The sequence below is a fragment of the Entelurus aequoreus genome, linkage group LG20 (genome assembly GCF_033978785.1).
Source record: "Entelurus aequoreus isolate RoL-2023_Sb linkage group LG20, RoL_Eaeq_v1.1, whole genome shotgun sequence".
NCBI lineage: Eukaryota > Metazoa > Chordata > Actinopteri > Syngnathiformes > Syngnathidae > Entelurus > Entelurus aequoreus.
This window is the reverse complement of record NC_084750.1, coordinates 1255489-1272980: the sequence shown is the minus strand read 5'-3', so window position 1 is coordinate 1272980 and position 17492 is coordinate 1255489. Positions and strand designations below refer to the sequence as shown.

The 17492-nt window shown below is 39.2% G+C and overlaps 2 protein-coding genes across 5 annotated transcripts; both read left to right on the top strand.

Annotated features, from left to right (window-relative positions):
- The first annotated feature begins 1513 nt into the window (after positions 1-1513).
- Positions 1514-7751, top strand: LOC133635514 (uncharacterized). The gene is made up of 4 exons (XM_062028694.1): positions 1514-1943; positions 4356-4523; positions 5049-5210; positions 5683-7751. Exons 1-4 carry the CDS (start codon positions 1820-1822, stop codon positions 7200-7202), a joined length of 1974 nt encoding a protein of 657 aa, XP_061884678.1. The 5' UTR covers positions 1514-1819; the 3' UTR covers positions 7203-7751.
- Positions 7752-12811: 5060 nt separating this feature from the next.
- Positions 12812-16755, top strand: LOC133635515 (gastrula zinc finger protein XlCGF17.1-like). Of its 4 annotated transcripts, none has more exons than XM_062028695.1 (3): positions 12812-13077; positions 13782-13897; positions 15488-16755. In XM_062028695.1, the coding sequence occupies exon 3, from the start codon at positions 15538-15540 to the stop codon at positions 16459-16461; it is 924 nt and encodes a 307-aa protein (XP_061884679.1). In that variant the 5' UTR covers positions 12812-13077; positions 13782-13897; positions 15488-15537; the 3' UTR covers positions 16462-16755. The 4 variants fall into 4 exon arrangements, with proteins under 4 accessions (XP_061884679.1, XP_061884681.1, XP_061884680.1 ...); XM_062028696.1 differs by lacking the exon at positions 12812-13077 and adding an exon at positions 13232-13250; XM_062028697.1 differs by lacking the exon at positions 13782-13897.
- The last annotated feature ends 737 nt before the right edge of the window (positions 16756-17492 follow it).

Genomic DNA, 17492 nt, shown 5'->3' with positions numbered 1-17492 from the left:
TTCACATCTGTCATCATTTGTAAAAAAAAACATGATTTTAACAGACACACCTCACAATTTACAATAAAAAATGCTCTCATGGATAAATATAATACACATTAGGTTGATGTGTCAAACATAATGCCCATCTTAGTGACCGTGTGAGCAGCTTTGATTGCTCCAAAGCCACGTTTTAACTTCAATTGTGAATGAAGAGTAATCTGTTAGACTTTTCAAGTTTGTTGTGAGGTCGTTCCATTCCGTTATGGCTTTATATGAAAAGGCTGATTGTGCAAAAGAGGTTTTACATCTGGGTACGCTACACTGCCCCCTGGTGGAGGCTCGTGTGTTTCTAGTTGTCACAGCAGATGTAAACTGGACAAAGTTTTGGGCCATGCTAGGGAGAGATGGAAGATTCCACACTCTCGTGCATTTGATGAAAGCACTTTTGTGCGTGCCACACAGCAATGCATCATCAGAGAGGGTGTTCAGCATGGTTAGAAAAATAGTGACAGAGAATAGAAAGAGGATGGCCAATTCAACCCTTAACAAAGCATTGTACTTTCAAGTACAACAATGAGTAGATGAGTGTTGTGTGTGTATATGTGTAAATAAATGAACACTAAAATTCAAGTATTTCTTTTATTTATATATATTATATATATATATATATATATATATATATATATATATATATATATATATATATATATATATATATATATATATATATATATATATATATATATATATATATATCTATATATATATATATATATAGATATATATAGATAGATAGAATTAGAATTCACTGAAAGTCAAGTATATATATATATATATATATATATATATATATATATATATATATATATATATATATATATATATATATATATATATATATGAAATACTTGAGTTGGTGAATTCTAGCTGTAAATATACTCTCCTCTTGGCCACGCCCCTAACCACGCCCCCCGCCCCAACCACGCCCCCCACCCCACCTCCCGATATTGGAGGTCTCAAGGTTGGCAAGTATGGGTATAGTTGTAAGCCTAGTTGTTAAAGTGCACATCATTAATGCTAATTAAGCAACATCATATGAGAGGGAATGCTTTTTTTAAATTTGAGCACTGCTGTGATTCGGTTAAAGATAATCATAACATAACATTCTCATATAATATGTTAATTTGCTTTCTTTAAGTAAAACAAAAGGTCAAAGACAAAGCTATTCGGTTTCTTGTGAGTATATACACTTCACTGCCGATGTGGGGGGGCGTCACCTAAAATCTTGCCTAGGGCGCCAGATTGGTTAGGGCCAGGCCTGCTATATCGTATTATAATTACATCTGCTTGGTGCTTACTAAAATGATGAACTCGTTAGATACGTGTTTATTTTTTATGTCACCTTTTGTTTGCTTGAATTAATCGATTAGATCACATTATTTGCGATTAAAAATATTTTCAGCCGCAGTTTTAAAAAAATATTTTTGATTCACTTCCGTTGTCAGCGCACTTTACTTCCGTCGTCGCCATCTTCTCCCATACAGGGAGCGGACCCGTACAGGGGGACGTCTCCAATGTCCGCGGCCGCAGCGAGACCCTTCTCAGCAGACTAGTAGAGCATTTTAGGCGTATTACTGCCCTCCACGGGTTCTTAACGGGATTTCCTCCTTTTGTCCTATGGCCCACACTACATTCTACAGTACAGTATGTGGCGCTCTTAACCTTTACTAACAGTTAGTAGAAGAAGAAGAAGACAAATCGCTGTTTTGCTTTTTGGCTTACCTTGCTAGTTAGCTTAGCTTGTTAGCTGCTAAAAAAGTGTTGTGATTGTGTGAAAATGTGCGAAAGAACGATAGCAGAGTACGAGGAGGAACTTTGTCCAACAAAAGAGGAGAAGGAGCGACAACATCAACTACTGGACGCTGTTTTCAAGAAACATCAAGTTGTGTTACACATAACAGGTTTGTTTACTTCTTACTCTCACACGTTTACTAACTTTATAGTTGATTATGAACACTATTCTTAAAAAATGTCGTCTATAAGCAGTGTGTTTATGTCATTTCACCTATTTGTGTTAAAAATATTTGTTGCAAATCAGTAATTATAATCCGCAAATAATGTGCCGTTGTTGAGTGTGCTGTCTAGAGCTCGGCAGAGTAACCATGTAATACTCTTCCATATCAGTAGGTGGCAGCAGGTAGCTAATTGCTTTGTCGTGATCACAATATGCAGAGACAGCGGGAGGCAGTGTGGAGGTCAAAAGGTATCTAATGCTTAAACCAAAAATAAACAAAAGGTGAGTGCCCCTAAGAAAAGGCATTGAAGCTTAGGGATGGCTATGCAGAACGAAACTAAAACTGAACTGGCTACAAAGTAAACAAAAACAGAATGCTGGAAGACAGCAAAGACTTACTGTGGAGCAAAGACCGCGTCCACAAAGTACATCCGTACATGACATGACAATCAACCATGTCCCCACAAAAAAAGATAGCAACAACTTAAATATTCTTGATTGCTAAAACAAAGCAGGTGCAGGGAATAGCGCTCAAAGGAAGACATGAAACTACTACAGGAAAATACCAACAAAACAGGAAAAGCCACCAAAATTGGAGCGCAAGACAAGAACTTAAACAGTACACACAGGAAAACAGCAAAAAAGTCAAAATAAGTCAACTATAGTGATGCATGGTTGGTTATGGTTTAAAGGTATATCCAACAATTGCGACAATTACTTTTTATTGTCTACTGAGTTTAATTTTTTTATGATTTCTGCTGGTGGTGTGCCTCTGGAGTTTTTCAATTAAATAAATGCGCCTTGGCTCAAAAGAGGTTGAAAAACACTGGTCTACAGGAAAGTGAATTGTCTTGTGAGGATGACGCACTGCTTTGTTTTGATACACTGGAAAAACTCACAATCTCACCAAGGATATATTTCTAATTTCTAGTCAAAATATTTAAACAAACTTAATTCAAGTCACATTTTTCAGTGACTTGTTTTTAAGGCAATAATTCCTCTGATGAAAAAAACTACTTTTGAGCATCACAAGTTTGTTATCAGACACAAAACCTCACAATACTACAAAGTATAGCTAAAAATAAGTTTTATTTGTTAATTTCCCTGTTAAACAAACGTCACCAAGACAGTTTTGACTTACTCCATTGGCAGATTTATTTTTGCTTGTGATGAGCAAAACAAAATCTGCCAATGGAGCAAGTCAAAATTGTCTGGGTGAAATTTCTTGAAATAAGAAATGAGCAATTAAAAGTTAATTATTAGCTATACTTAGTGGTATTGTGAAGTTTTGTGTCTTATAACAAACTGGTGATTCTCAAAAGTAGTATTTTTCCTCAAAAGATCTGTTGCCTAAAACAAGTTGTCGTGTCACACTGAAACTTACTATTTAGAGCAGGGGTGTCAAACTCATTTTAGATCAGAGACCACATGGAGAAAAATCTACTCCCAGGTGGGCTTGACTGGTAAAATCACGGCACGATAAGTTAAAAATAAAGTCAACTTCAGATTGTTTTCTTTGTTTAAAAATACAACAAGCACATTCTCAAAATGTACAAATTATAATGTTGTGGGTTTTTTTTTTACACTTACATGTTGCGGTTAATAGTATTCTATCTTTATTTGTCGTTATTTATACATTCTGAATAATTTATGTGATCATGTTCATCAGTCAACTCATTGGTGTTAATTTTAATCTATCAAGATATAAAAATTATATCAAAATCAAATTACAGGATGTTATTTATGTAGTTTGATCATTTTCCTCAACTGGTGCACTAACATCATGTAGTTATTATTATTTTTTTTACATATGTAGCATCATCTACAAAGATGCAAATAATTGCTATTGCGACATCCAGTGGACACATTTAGAACAGCAGTTTCTTTCATTAAAACATTTCAGGTAAATTTTTATACTTAGTAAACGCATCCCGCGGGCCTGATCAGGCCCTCGAGCCGTACGTTTGACACCCCGGTCCTAAATATTAAAGGTATGGTTAGGACAATGCCATTACAAGATTATGGTTAATTTTAGGAATAAGGTTTAGGTGTAATAAGCTGAAGTATGTACAGGAAAAAAATGGTTACTCACTTTGCACAGTAGATTTATAAAGTTTTTTCAGGAATGTTTCGAACAGTGCTGGCTTGTTTTTGTGAAGGTTTTTCTTTTTTACTCACTTGACCATACTCACTGTACTTCTTTCAAAGAGATTTTAGTGGCTTGTTTTCATTGGTTGTTAAGCAATACACGCTTTTAACACAACACACAGGAGAACGCAAATACTCTCTTTGTGTTAACAGTGTCAGTCACAAGCTATTTCTATTATTTCCTCATCTTATTTACTTATTTACCCAACAGATGTTCAGCAGCCTCCCCACATTAAAAAGGAAGAGAAGGAAGTGTGCCTCAGTCAGGAGGGAGAGTGTCTTCTAGGGCGGCAGGAGGCTGATCTCACTGTCGTTTCTGTGAAGACTGAAGACCATGAAGACAAACCACCTCAGTCCTCACAGCTTCATCACAGTCCAAGTAAGCAACTTGCTCACAGTTTCATTCTTCAAACAGAAATATAACAAGACCATCCCCAGCTAACTGATGTCACCATTAGTGTTTCAACAGAACATATATATTTGTAAAGTGTCTATATTATTCAGAATTACTAGTTATATAGACTAAAGACTAAACCAATGATTCCCAAGTGCTATCACCGCTGCTGCTCACTGCTCCCCTCACCTGACAGACGTGTTGTCTCTCCGGACTAAATCTACTTGCTAATTTCCTTTTCTTAGTTTGTTATTCTCTGCTGTAACGTGGTTCATGTTATTAGCCTTCTGTTTACGTGTACAATGCTTTTATTATATTATTGTTTCACTACTTCAGAATTCAAGCTAGCTGAGCGCCACAGCTCGCATAGCTTGTCCTCTCTTCGTCCCTCCTCTGTGTGTGTCTGCGCTGTGTGTCCCCGGCAATTCTCAGAGGGCAGCCAAAAGGCTTTTAGGTTCAAATTTACCACTCAACGACCGACGATTAACCATCTTTAATTTCTAAATGCAGCCATTACATCGGAATGTGGTGGACCACTTGAATGCTCAGATCAAAGGGAGTTGTACAGCACCCAGCAGGCTTTGGACTTAATCCTGGACCAAGTGAACCCTTGTGACTCCGATGGAGAAGACATAGCCCTTCAGCTGAGTTCAGACTCTGAAATTTCTTCTGGTAAGATTTCCTTAACATCCTATTTTCATTTGCTGATTAACAATCAATCAATCAATCAAAGTTTATTTATATAACCCTTAATCACAAGTGTTTCAAAGGGCCGCACAAGCCACAACGACGTCCTCGGCTCAGATCCCACATCAGGGCAAGAAAAAACTCAACCCAGTGGGCGTAATGAGAAACCTTGGAGGGGACGCAGATGTGGTGACCCGGTGCAATGGATGCAGAGTGCATACAGTTAATAATGTGAGAGTCCAGTCCATAGTGGGGCCAACAGGGCAGGCAGTTGTGTATGAGGAAACAATGAAAACAATCCTGAATCAATACAGAGGAGGCAAACTTGAGATTTTAAAAAATATATATAATTTAAAGGATATCTTCAAATATATTTCTAACCTCGGTTGATGTTTTCATTGCTCACATCATTTGGATATTTCATTGCTCATTTCTCAAAAATATAATCATCCTACAGATGAGGAGACTTTACCGCCACCAGAAAAGAGAGGTCGACTGGAGACAAACACTTGGCCAACAGAAAAAGCAAAAGACGGCACAGTGTGGTGTGAAGAACAGGTCGGGAGGCCTCTCCCTCACAGCCCAATTGAATCTTTCGCCACAGATGGAGAGCCATCTGCTTTGGTCCGAAAAACGGTGTCGAGTCGCTTACAGAGCTTCCTCTGTTTAGTCACTCCTGACATGCTTCGAACCATTCAGGAGTGTACTGTTCAGCATGGACGCCATACACAGCATGGAAATTGGTTCATCGACCTTCCTGAACTAATGGCGTTTATTGCTGTCCTCATCCTGCGCGGGGTGATCAGACTTCCATCGTTGCAAGACGCATGGTCAGCAAAGCTGGGACACTCACTGATCATCGGCATTATGGCCCGAAACCGCTTCCAAGACATCATGCGACACCTACGCTTCGATGACAAGGGCACGCGCAGTGGAAGAGTTGGAACTGACAGGTTTGCTGCAATCTCCGATGTTTGGGGGTCCTTTGTTGCCAACTGCATCACATCCTACACACCAGGCAGGAACATCACCATTGGCGAGCAACTTTTTCAAACTAAGACCCGCTGCTGTTTCCTGCAGTACATTGCAGCGAAACCTGACAAGATTGGCATCAAGTTCTGGGTGGCATGTGACTCGAAATCCAAGTATGTGTGCAATATCATCCCATATCTTGGCAAAGACCCCAGTTGTCCTAGGGGGGATAGACTGTCAGAAAATGTGGCGATGAAGCTCATGGAACCATTCATGGACAAAGGAAGAACGGTTACCACAGACAACGTCTTCACATCTTTGTCACTTGCGCAACGACTGCTCAGCCGGAAGACAACCCTCCTCGGCACAGTCAACAAGATTCGCCGGGAGCTTCCAGAATCAGCGAAAGAGACTCTTGGCCGCAAGGAATTCAGCACTCGAGTGTTTTCAACTTCTAGTGCCACACTGACGGTTTATGCGCCAAAACGGAGGAAGACCGTCTGCATCCTCAGCAGCATGCACAGAGTGGTGGAGACTCGGCACACCCGGAAAAAAAAGCCAAACACACTCTCCGACTTCAACAGCAGGAAGGGCGGTGTGGAGGTGATGGACCAGATGGTGCGAGAGTACACTGTGCGCTCAGGAACACGGCGATGGCCAGTCGCTGTGTTTTACAACATGATTGACATTGCGGTGCTGAATGCATACGTGCTTTACCAGGCATGTACTGGGGTCAAGGAGAGACGACTGGACTTCCTGGTGGAGCTAGCAAGCGAGCTTGCTGAGTCATTTGTGGGAGTCAAAAAGGCGAATAAGGGCAACCTTCTTCGGCAACAACCTCCCACGCCTGGCCAAGGGAAAAGGGCAATGTGCCAGGTGAACTGTCGGTGCAAGAACAATCACGCCACTGTGCGCTGTGTTGATTGCTACAAGTACACATGTGGCAAATGCAGAAAGGAGATGGAGTGGCAGTGCCAAGTCTGTTCAGACAATGTCGAGGGTTGAAGCGCTGACACACCCGTCAAACACAAACAAGGACAAGCCACCATCTCGACACGTGAGAATTTTGGAGCCGAAATGCATTGGGTGTTATTCTTTATTACTTGATCAGCATACTGCACAAATGTGTGTCTTTGTATATTTCATTGAAGTCATTTAGGGAATTCTATCCTTTAGTGACAGGTGACTGAACCACGAGACCAGGGAGAAGGACAAAACAGATTCTATAAAAGCATGGTAAAACATGATCATGATGGTCTTGTCAACATTAAAATGATCAAATTTCAGTTGTTCATCTTATCAGTGGCCTAGTGGTTAGAGTGTCCACCCTGAGATCGGTAGGTGGTGAGTAGAGATGTCCGATAATGGCTTTTTTGCCGATATCCGATATTCCGATATTGTCCAACTCTTAATTACCGATTCCGATATCAACCGATACCGATACATACAGTCGTGAAATGAACACATTATTATGCCTAATTTTGTTGTGATGCCCCGTTGGATGCATTAAACAATGTAACAAGGTTTTCCAAAATAAATCAACTCAAGTTATGGAAAAAAATGCCAACATGGCACTGCCATATTTATTATTGAAGTCACAAAGTGCATTATTTTTTTTTACATGCCTCAAAACAGCAGCTTGGAATTTGGGACATGCTCTCCCTGAGAGAGCATGAGGAGGTGGGCGGGGTTGAGGTGTGGGGGTGGGGAGGGTTAACGGGGGGTGTATATTGTAGCGTCCCGGAAGAGTTAGTGCTGCAAGGGGTTCTGGGTATTTGTTCTGTTGTGTTACGGTGTGGATGTTCTCCCGAAAAGTGTTTGTCATTCTTGTTTGGTGTGGGTCAGCTTAGGCTTGACTCAGGGAAAAGGACGCCCCTGCCATGCATAGTCCCATGAGAAATCTGCTGTTCAACACCAAGCGACTCATGATTAATTGGGATTGACGCAAGCCCTGGGCCGATCACCCCTGTGGCTGGCCACCCCTGGAGAGGGCGTCTAGTGATAAGGCCGAAACGCCCAGTGGCCCAGGGGCAGACTACTGATGATGCGTCCAAATTGCAAAACACCCATCCACCATTCCACCAGTCATCACCAAACACTCTCAAGTATGTGCCAGCACAAATGAATTTTACAACTTATCCTGTGTTTTTGTAAACTGTAACAGTGTTAAAGTTGTTTATACGGGGACCCTCAGTGTGACCTGTATGGCTGTTGACCAAGTATGATTTGCATTCACTTATGTGTGTGAAAAGCCTTAGGTATTATGTGATTGGACCGGCACGCAAAGGCAGTGCCTTTAAGGTTTATTGGTGCTCTGTACTTCTCCCTATGTCCGTGTACCACTATGTACAGCAGCGTTTTAAAAAGTCATGAATTTTACTTTTTGAAACCGATACCGATAATTTCCAAACCGATAATTTCAGATATTACATTTTAAAGCATTTATCGGCCGATAATATTGGCAGCCCGATATTATCTGACATCTCTAGTCGTGAGTTCAAACCCCGGCTGAGTCATACCAAAGACTATAAAAATGGGACTCATTACCTCCCTGCTTGACACTCAACATCAAGGGTTGGAATTGGGGGTTAAATCACCAAAAATGATTCCCGGGCGTGGCCACCGCTGTTGCAGCTCAGTGCTCCCCTCACCTCCCAGGGGGTTATCAAGGGTGATGGGTCAAATGCAGAGAATAATTTCGCCACACCTAGTGTGCGTGTGACAATCATTGGTACTTTAACTTTAATTGTAGTCCGAAGGTATTTATACTTCTGCACATATTCAATGACCTGGTTTTTAATCACAGTTGGCTGGTTCACATGGGGTCTCTTCGTAAAGTCAATCAGCATCTCTTTTGTTTTTGCTGAAAGGAGGTAAGACGTATCACACCAGCGTACAAAATCATCAATAATGGGCTGCTTTCATCTCCATTTAGCAAACTAACAATTACTGAATCATGAGCATATTTGATTATTGTTCTGTTGTCATATTTACTCCGACACAACTCTATTACTTTATTCAACATACTCGATGTTTGGGCATTCGTCCATCGATTCACGAATCACCCACGTTGTAATCGTGATACGATTCATGAATCACCCACGTTCTAATCGTGATGCATCAGAGAATCAATAATTTTTTCGACCTCCAGTTGGGACCCTATCGAAAAGACCCACTCAAATCACCACCTGTGGGTTCCCAGGGGTTCACGGCATTGAAAACCTTTCAATATCAATGATTGTAACAGATTTTCATCCATGGACCACAGTTATAACAAAGGGTGAATATATATTTGCTTTTTAGCGCCACATTCGCCTAACACAAGTGTTCAACGAGGAAATGCTCGTATACTTGCCAATGCAGACCGTTCAGAACTGAGCTAGAAAATGCTAAATAGACAACAAAAATTGTGGGAGAAAGATGCGATTGATGATATCATTACTGAATCAACTCAGCCTGGAGTAAAAAACCCTCTCTCAGCTCATCGACCCTCCATTTTAACTATTTGTTTGTTGACGGTTAAGAATCAGTTAATGTTTTTTACTTTCCTGCTTCTCAAGACTGATGCCCATAACTTATATATATATACATCCATCTTCTTCTGCTAATCTTGTTCTGGGTCACGGGGGCAGGAGCCTAAGCAGAGAATCCCAGACTTCCCTCTCCCCAGCAACCTTGCCCAGCTGCTCCTGGCGGATCACAATGTTTTCCAAGACCAGCTAGGAGACATAGTCTCGCCAACGAGTTGTGTGTCTTCCCCAGGGCCTCCTACTGGTCGGTTGTGACCTGAATACTTCCTTCTTAAAAATCATTCATTTTAAGAGTCAGAGTCGTTAGATGCAAATGAAGCCCTCCTTGGCACGCCCCCTCATGCTGCCGAGCCTTTTCGTCCTTTGTTTACTACAGTCGCTTATTAGTTGTTTTTTTTTGTTTTGTTTTGCTAAGACCGTACGGAATATGAAAACCGTGGATCGCCACCAGCCCTCTCATTTTTACTTGACTTTCACCACAACACAACATCACGGGTGGTATAGCGAGACAAGCGGCTCACTGTGATTAGTCGTCGGCTCATGAAGGGCACGACGCTAGGGTAAGAAAGTAAGAAAGCTTGGCTGCAAATCTGGTGCTATACGCTAGCTAAGGTTAAACTTCTACCGAGTCATTATCCCTCCAATGTTAAATCCTGGACGTATGCATGTGTATAATGACAATAAAATGCTTTTATATTTCATATCATGCTATTACTTTTACTGCTGCTGCTTTGAACACTTGTAAACAATACAGTCATGAGCTGGCTAATACAGTTAGCTACGCTACAGGCGTCATCATCGTTCGCAAGGCTTATGAACGTAATAACGCATTATAATTCTAACTGGTCCATTGCCAAACACAGTAGGCAATGATCTAATTAAAAATAGTTTTGAAGAGGATCATTCTTTATTTTGCCGGAGGACAGTGATGGTATTGTCTTACATTAGAAGGCTAAGCCAGCTACACAACAAGTCGAGCTAACATTGCTAACATTTTATTCATACATGTATATCCTGCTATTATTACTTACTGTTTTATTCTTTCCTCCATTGCCATAAATAGTAGTCACAGACTATAATAGTTTTTCTGAAAATCCATCTTTATGTGAAGATTTGTGGGTGGAGCACTGTGGAGGATCACAAGCAGACCAGCGCTTAGCTCTACTATGAGATAGCGACGACACAGCGTCAGACGTTCATGTAAATATGGAATCCCACATGAGAACACACACAGGACTTTTCAGTTGATCATTTTGTGGTAAAAGAGTTCATTAACAAAGGTTATATGCAAGCACACATGAGAACACACACAGGAGAAAAACCCTTCAGTTGTTCAGTCCGGTTGAAAAAAAAAACAGGCAAAGATTGTTTGCGATCACACATGAGAAAACTTGCAGGAGAAAACCCGTTTAGTTGTTCAGGTTGTGCTGAAGACTTTTTCATGCACTGGAAATGGACTGGACACATGGGAACACACAGGAGACAAAAACCTTTCAGTTGTTAAGATTGTGAGAAAATATTCTCTGGCAAAAGTAATATGAAATCACACATGGGAAGACACACAGGACAAAAACCATTTGGTTGTTCTGTTTGTGCAAAAGGGCTTGATAAACAATTTCATTTGACGAGACATATGAGAAGACACACGGGAGAAAAACCTTTCAGTTGTTCAGTGTGTGGTAGAAAATGATCTGTCAATGATAGCATGCACAGACACAAGATAACGCAAACAGGAGAAAAACGTATCCGTTTTGGAAGTCCTCTTTCAATGAACCCAAAAATCACTATTCATTTTATTTGAAGTACGGGTTGAAGATAAATACATCAAGTGTTTTTAAAATATGAAATACATTATTTTAGATATGATTCACATCGCGGTTTTTAACATGCTCGCTGTTAAATTTTTCAAACCAAAATATAAAAAAAGAACACCACCAACTAGCTTATGTTATCATTGTTGAAACAGAACATGTGTATCTTTTAAATGCCTATATATGCCACAATTACTAATTATATCGAATAAAGAACACAAACGCAGTAAGATTGAAGCACCTGTTTGCAGTCATATGTTGTGTTATGATACAATATATGTACAATGAGAGCTCATGTTTGCTATTCGTGTACGTCATTACGTCCTTAAGCCGTCCCTTTAAAAGTAACTGTCACTAAATAGAATACCCCTAGGAATGAACACCCCCAATAATAGAGTATCAAATTATGACATTAATTGTAATCACAGTCATATTTAGTGCATTGTGTTTTATAATGATTTTATAGAAGTGATTGCTTCTTATTTCATCATCACTTTTATGCTAAATGATTTTAATGATTGGTCTTTTTTAATCAATTTATTTTTTATGGAAAAAGCAACACATTTAATGTTAAAAACTTGCTTTTGTATTTCTCAGAAAAGCGTTTTTACTGTTTTATTTAATGTTTTAACTTCAGCATTATATGTCAAACTCATGATTTATTTTAGTAGGTGGCTTGCATCTGTTTAAAGTCTGTTATACCTTTCTTCATAAAGACACTTTTTTTGTTTAAATATATAATTTGATCGGCCATAACAAATTTAAATGAAAATAACTCAAGTTGAGAGATGGAACGTTGAACAGGACGAGATCATTAATTTGTTGTCTGTGTTTAGTGTTCTGTTTAACTTTGTTCCTGCGTAGCTTTCCCCAATCTTCTGGTGCACTCCCCAGCTGCACTGTAGTTTTTGCTTTATCATTAAATGTACGTTTATCTTTTACAGAAAAAAATTAATTATTGTGTCAAAGCTGCAGCAAAATTGTTGGATTTGAAAGCTTTATCATATGAAAAGGTGCAGGAGGAATTACAGCAGGCGGTGGAGACGAGCAAAAGTCACAATTGCACGTCATAAATAGATTAATGTTTTTTTTCTGACATTGGCGAGTCATTTGGACTAAAATACATCTTCAAATTGTGGCAGTAATGCACCCTAAGTTGGTTTTCCAACCGCCAATAAAACACACAAATAGAGTATGGAAACAAAGTTTTGTAAAAAAAAAGAAAAAAAAATCGACAGAAAGTCACGTGTTCCCTGCGCATGCGTGGAGCGTGTGTCTTCCAGTACCAGTCGTGTTGTGAAACGCATCTGCGTTAATTCCTTCATTTTTTTTTACATTTGTACGTATTCGTCCATCGAATGAAAAACTAAACGTTATTACTTATTACTTATGTCAGGATTAACTTAACTCGTTTCAGTGAACTGTAAAGCCTATCAGGCTTAGCTTGCTAGCTAGCTTAGCTCGCTAGTTAGCTTAGCTTGTTAGCTGCTAACAAAGAGACGCGGAAGTGGTCAACACATCGCTAAGCAGAGATCAAGTGTGAGTATAAAGTGTTGTGATTGTTTGAAAATGTGAAGGCTTCCGATTTTCCCCGGAAGTGCAAGTTGGAATCCACTTTGAAGGGCGAGCGTCATCGCTCACGATAGCGCTACACTTAACAATTCCGAACTATTCAGTGGAAAATAACACTGCAGCGATCAAGTTCATGCAAAGTGAGGCTTTTGTTTATGTTTGATTATTTTTTTACTTGCAAAATGTCTTAACCTGAAATGATCCTTACAAACACGAAGTCGTCAACACGTCACGTACTCGGTTGATGATTGTCGCAATCTTCGCCGTTAGCTATCCTTGTCCAGAAATAAACTTAGGAATTCGATAAAAGTAGTTTTATTTATTCCACCTCGATTGTGACAGTTGACAATGGCACGCGTTGTCTGCATTATGAATATTATTGGATAAATGAACGCCACCCTTAGTCAAGTCACAATGTAACTTCCGCCGTTAAATAGCTTGTATTCCGACACGTGACTTCTTCCCGGAAGTGTAAAGCAGTGGTGGCCAATCAGGCCAATATGGCTGTTGTACAGCAAACTATCTGAGTACGCAAGGGGCCTAGATCTTCCTGCAAAAAGCAGATACGAGCAAAAACTTAAACTATGCAATAGAATTGATCCCTATACGTCATCAAAAAAAGATTTGTTGAGTGATATCAAGAATTATGTGCTCCAAACATCATTCTACAGGACAAAACAGATGAAACTTGGAAAAGCATGAAGGTCTACAACTTCTTTGTGTGTCGCTGGGTCAAGGACATTGGTATGAAGACTCTCCCGGATAAATATGCATCGTGTTTGCTCGGGTAAGGTTGTATTTCATGATTTAACTTCACGTCTACTGCCAAGTTTGTTGTTGTTGCACGCACTGTTTACGAGTAGCGTGTTTTTATCAAAATATAACTATAGATGTCAACATTGTGTATGTGCTGAAAGATTAATTTATGATTTTTCATCAAAATATAACTATAGATATCGACATTGTGTATGTGCTGAAAGATTCATTTTTGATTGTTTATCAAAATATAACTATAGATATCGACATTGTGTATGTGCTGAAAGATTAATTTATAATTGTTAATAAAAATATAACTATAGATGTCAACATTGTGTATGTGCTGAAAGATTCATTTAGGATTGTTTATCAAAATATAACTATAGATGTCAACATCGTGTATGTACTGAAAGATTCATTTATGATTGTTGTCTTTGGTAAAAACTTAACTCCTTCAGGTTTTGCTCACATTTGATTTATTGTATTTAGACTTGCCGAGTTGGTGCTTTTCGAAAACACTCGTAGCAAACATGTGTTTAAGAAACACAAATAATATCAAGACAATACTTCAATTGGAAATAATAAACATTAAAAGTATATCAAACAAACATTTAACAAAGTGATCACTGCAAACTCGTGTATTCTTTCACTGTGCTCTCTTGGATTGGAGTGTGAGCTACTTTTCTCATCGTTGTTTCATAAAATCTTGCACTATTCCGCCCTTTTTGATGACCTCTCGAGGAATTTATCCTTTTCGTGAGTTGAACGATTCGTACAACAACACAAGCATAGGGTAATTTTTTCTTCGAGAAAGGCTAAATGGTGCCTAGTACCCATTGAGAACAGAGCTAGCTTGACCACCACACATATTTAATGGAAGGGACGACACTTAAAGCATACTATTCATGTGTAAATAACTTTTACTGCGAATTAATATCAACCCCAAATATCAGTTAGTGGCCTCCTTGACTACTTATATTCGGTATCGGCCCTGAAAAAAACATTTTGGTCAATCTCTAGTAAAGAGATTGTCCCGTGTTTGTCCCCCGCAGCGATGTATCCAATCCAATCCACTTTATTTGTATAGCACATTCAAACAACAAAATGTTTCCAAAGTGCTGCACAATAATATTAAAAACAATTAAAAACAATATAAAATAAATGTGATTAAAAACGATTTTAAAGGGTAAAACCAATTAAAACAGTAAATAGAAATCAAAATTTTAAAAACACAGAGGACAACAGAGGACCACACAACTCACGTAGTGTTAAAAGCCAGAGAATAAAAGTGGGTCTCAAGACGAGACCCAAAACACTCCACTGTGGGAGCAGTTCGAACATGGAGGGGCAGAGTGTTCCAGACCTTAGGGCCGACCACAGAGAAGGGCCTGTCTCCCCTGGTTTTAAGTCTCGTCTTGGGCACCACGAGCTGGAGCTGGCTCTCGGACCTCAGAGCGCGCGCAGAATTGTAAGTTTGGATGAGGTCCGAGATATAATGATTTAGAGACAGTTCATACAAGAACTTGTTTTTTTAGTTCATGGATACCTACTGAAGGCTTCATGTGACTGAGCAAAGCTAGATGTTTTGTAAAGCATGTGTTTGTCTTCTTGTGTCCTGTAGACGTCTGCTAAGATAATCTTCTCCCTGAGCACCAGGAGTGGAGCTTCAAGATGCAGCAGAAGGAGCCACAAACCCCCCACAACAAAGAGGAAGAGGAGGAATACAGCATCAGTCAAGAGGGAGAGCATCTTGAATGGTTGGAGGAGTTCCCAGTGATTGTGAAGAGTGAAGATGATGAGGTCAAAGGGGAAAGTGAGGAGAAGAGAGTGGTGGAGCCTCCAAGCAGCAGCTCAACTCAACACATGACAACAGAAGCTGATGGAGACCACTGTGGAGGATCACAAGCAGACAAGCTCTTAGCTCCACTATCAGATAGTGACGACACAACATCACACTCTCCTGACACTGATGATGAAGACTCTAAAGCTGATAACACACACTTGACATGTTCTCACTGTGACAAAACGTTTAGGTATCCTAGTCATCTGAAAATACACACGAGAATACACACTGGAGAAAAACCTTTTTGCTGTTCAATCTGCGGTTTATGTTTTACACAGAGTGGAAGTTTGAAAGTGCACACGAGAATACACACTGGAGAAAAAACATTTGTGTGCTCAATTTGTAGTAAAAGATTCACCCATGAGGCAAATTTAAAAGTACACACAAGAATACACACTGGAGAAAAACCTTTCATGTGTTCAGTGTGTCGGAAAGGTTTTGTACGAAATACCGATTTTAAAGTACACATGAGAATACACACTGGAGAAAAACCTTTTTCCTGTCCAGTCTGTAGTAAAAGGTTCGTGCGAAGCCAACATTTGAAAAGACACATGAGAACGCACGCTGGAGCGAAAACATACTCCTGTTCAGACTGCAATAGGAGATTTTGTGACCGACTAGCACTTAAAAAACATATGAAGACACACACAGGTGAGAAAGGGTTGAGTTGCAGTGAGTGTGGTGAAAGATTCTCTTATAAGTACCAGTGTAAGAAACACAAGTGTGCTGGTGAGAACAGCAGCAGCAAATGAAGCTGCAGGATTTGAAATCTGCCATCAAGACTTTGATAACTTTGACTTTCTAACAACATCAGTACATATAACATGTGTGACATTGTTGTTGTGTGTGTAACACATACTCTTTAATATGCTTCTACAATGTATAAATACAATGTTTTTTTTTAGAATAGTAGGTTTATTTTATTCAAGTATGTGTGTTAATATACAACATTGTGTACATGTACTTAAAACAACTTCCTATGTGAAAGCTGAAGCTTCAGTCTATTTTGCCTACCTTTTTTTCCCATTCATTTTCCCCCCAAAAAACATTGCAAATTAGTATTTGAGTATATATTTTATTATGATTAATGTTGCAAATAATTGTGATATGTTCTTTATATGATTTATATGTAGTCTCCAACTTAATATATCTTCTATGACTCCTAAAATGTGTTTACCTTTATGATTCAAATTAAGGAATTGTTACATAATTGATGAATGAAAGGTAATTAGTTTGTTTGGGTACAGGAACAATAATTAATGTGTCACAGGAAATGATTCCATTTTGGATGTTAATTGGTCTGTAATTGATTAGCTGAAGAAAGTAATTTGGGAGTATTAAGTGAAAGTCCAGTAGGCAGTGATCACTATACGTTATTATGTTCAGCGGGGGAATAAGTGCATTTGAGGTCAAATGAAAAAGTACCAAAGTGGCTTTTTGGTAAAGCAGTCTTGTAAAATGTTTAATTGCAGCAGAAACTGTGACTAATATTAATATAGAGGGGGTATAAATCATGTTAATAAGCAAATGACAGCAATGATTTATGAGGCTGCAGATGGGTCAATACCAATCAAAGTCTATAAAAAGTTGGTACCATGGTGGACAGAGGGGTGTCGTCAGGCAGGAAAGAACAAAAACAAAAAGAGATAGAAGGGATTGAGATTAGCCACTTAACAAATGAGGAGGTGTGTACAGGAAATTAATTCTGTGTCTCCTGATGACACTGCCAAGTGGAATGTGTAAATATTAAAAAAGAAGAGGACCTAGAATAGATCCTTGAGGC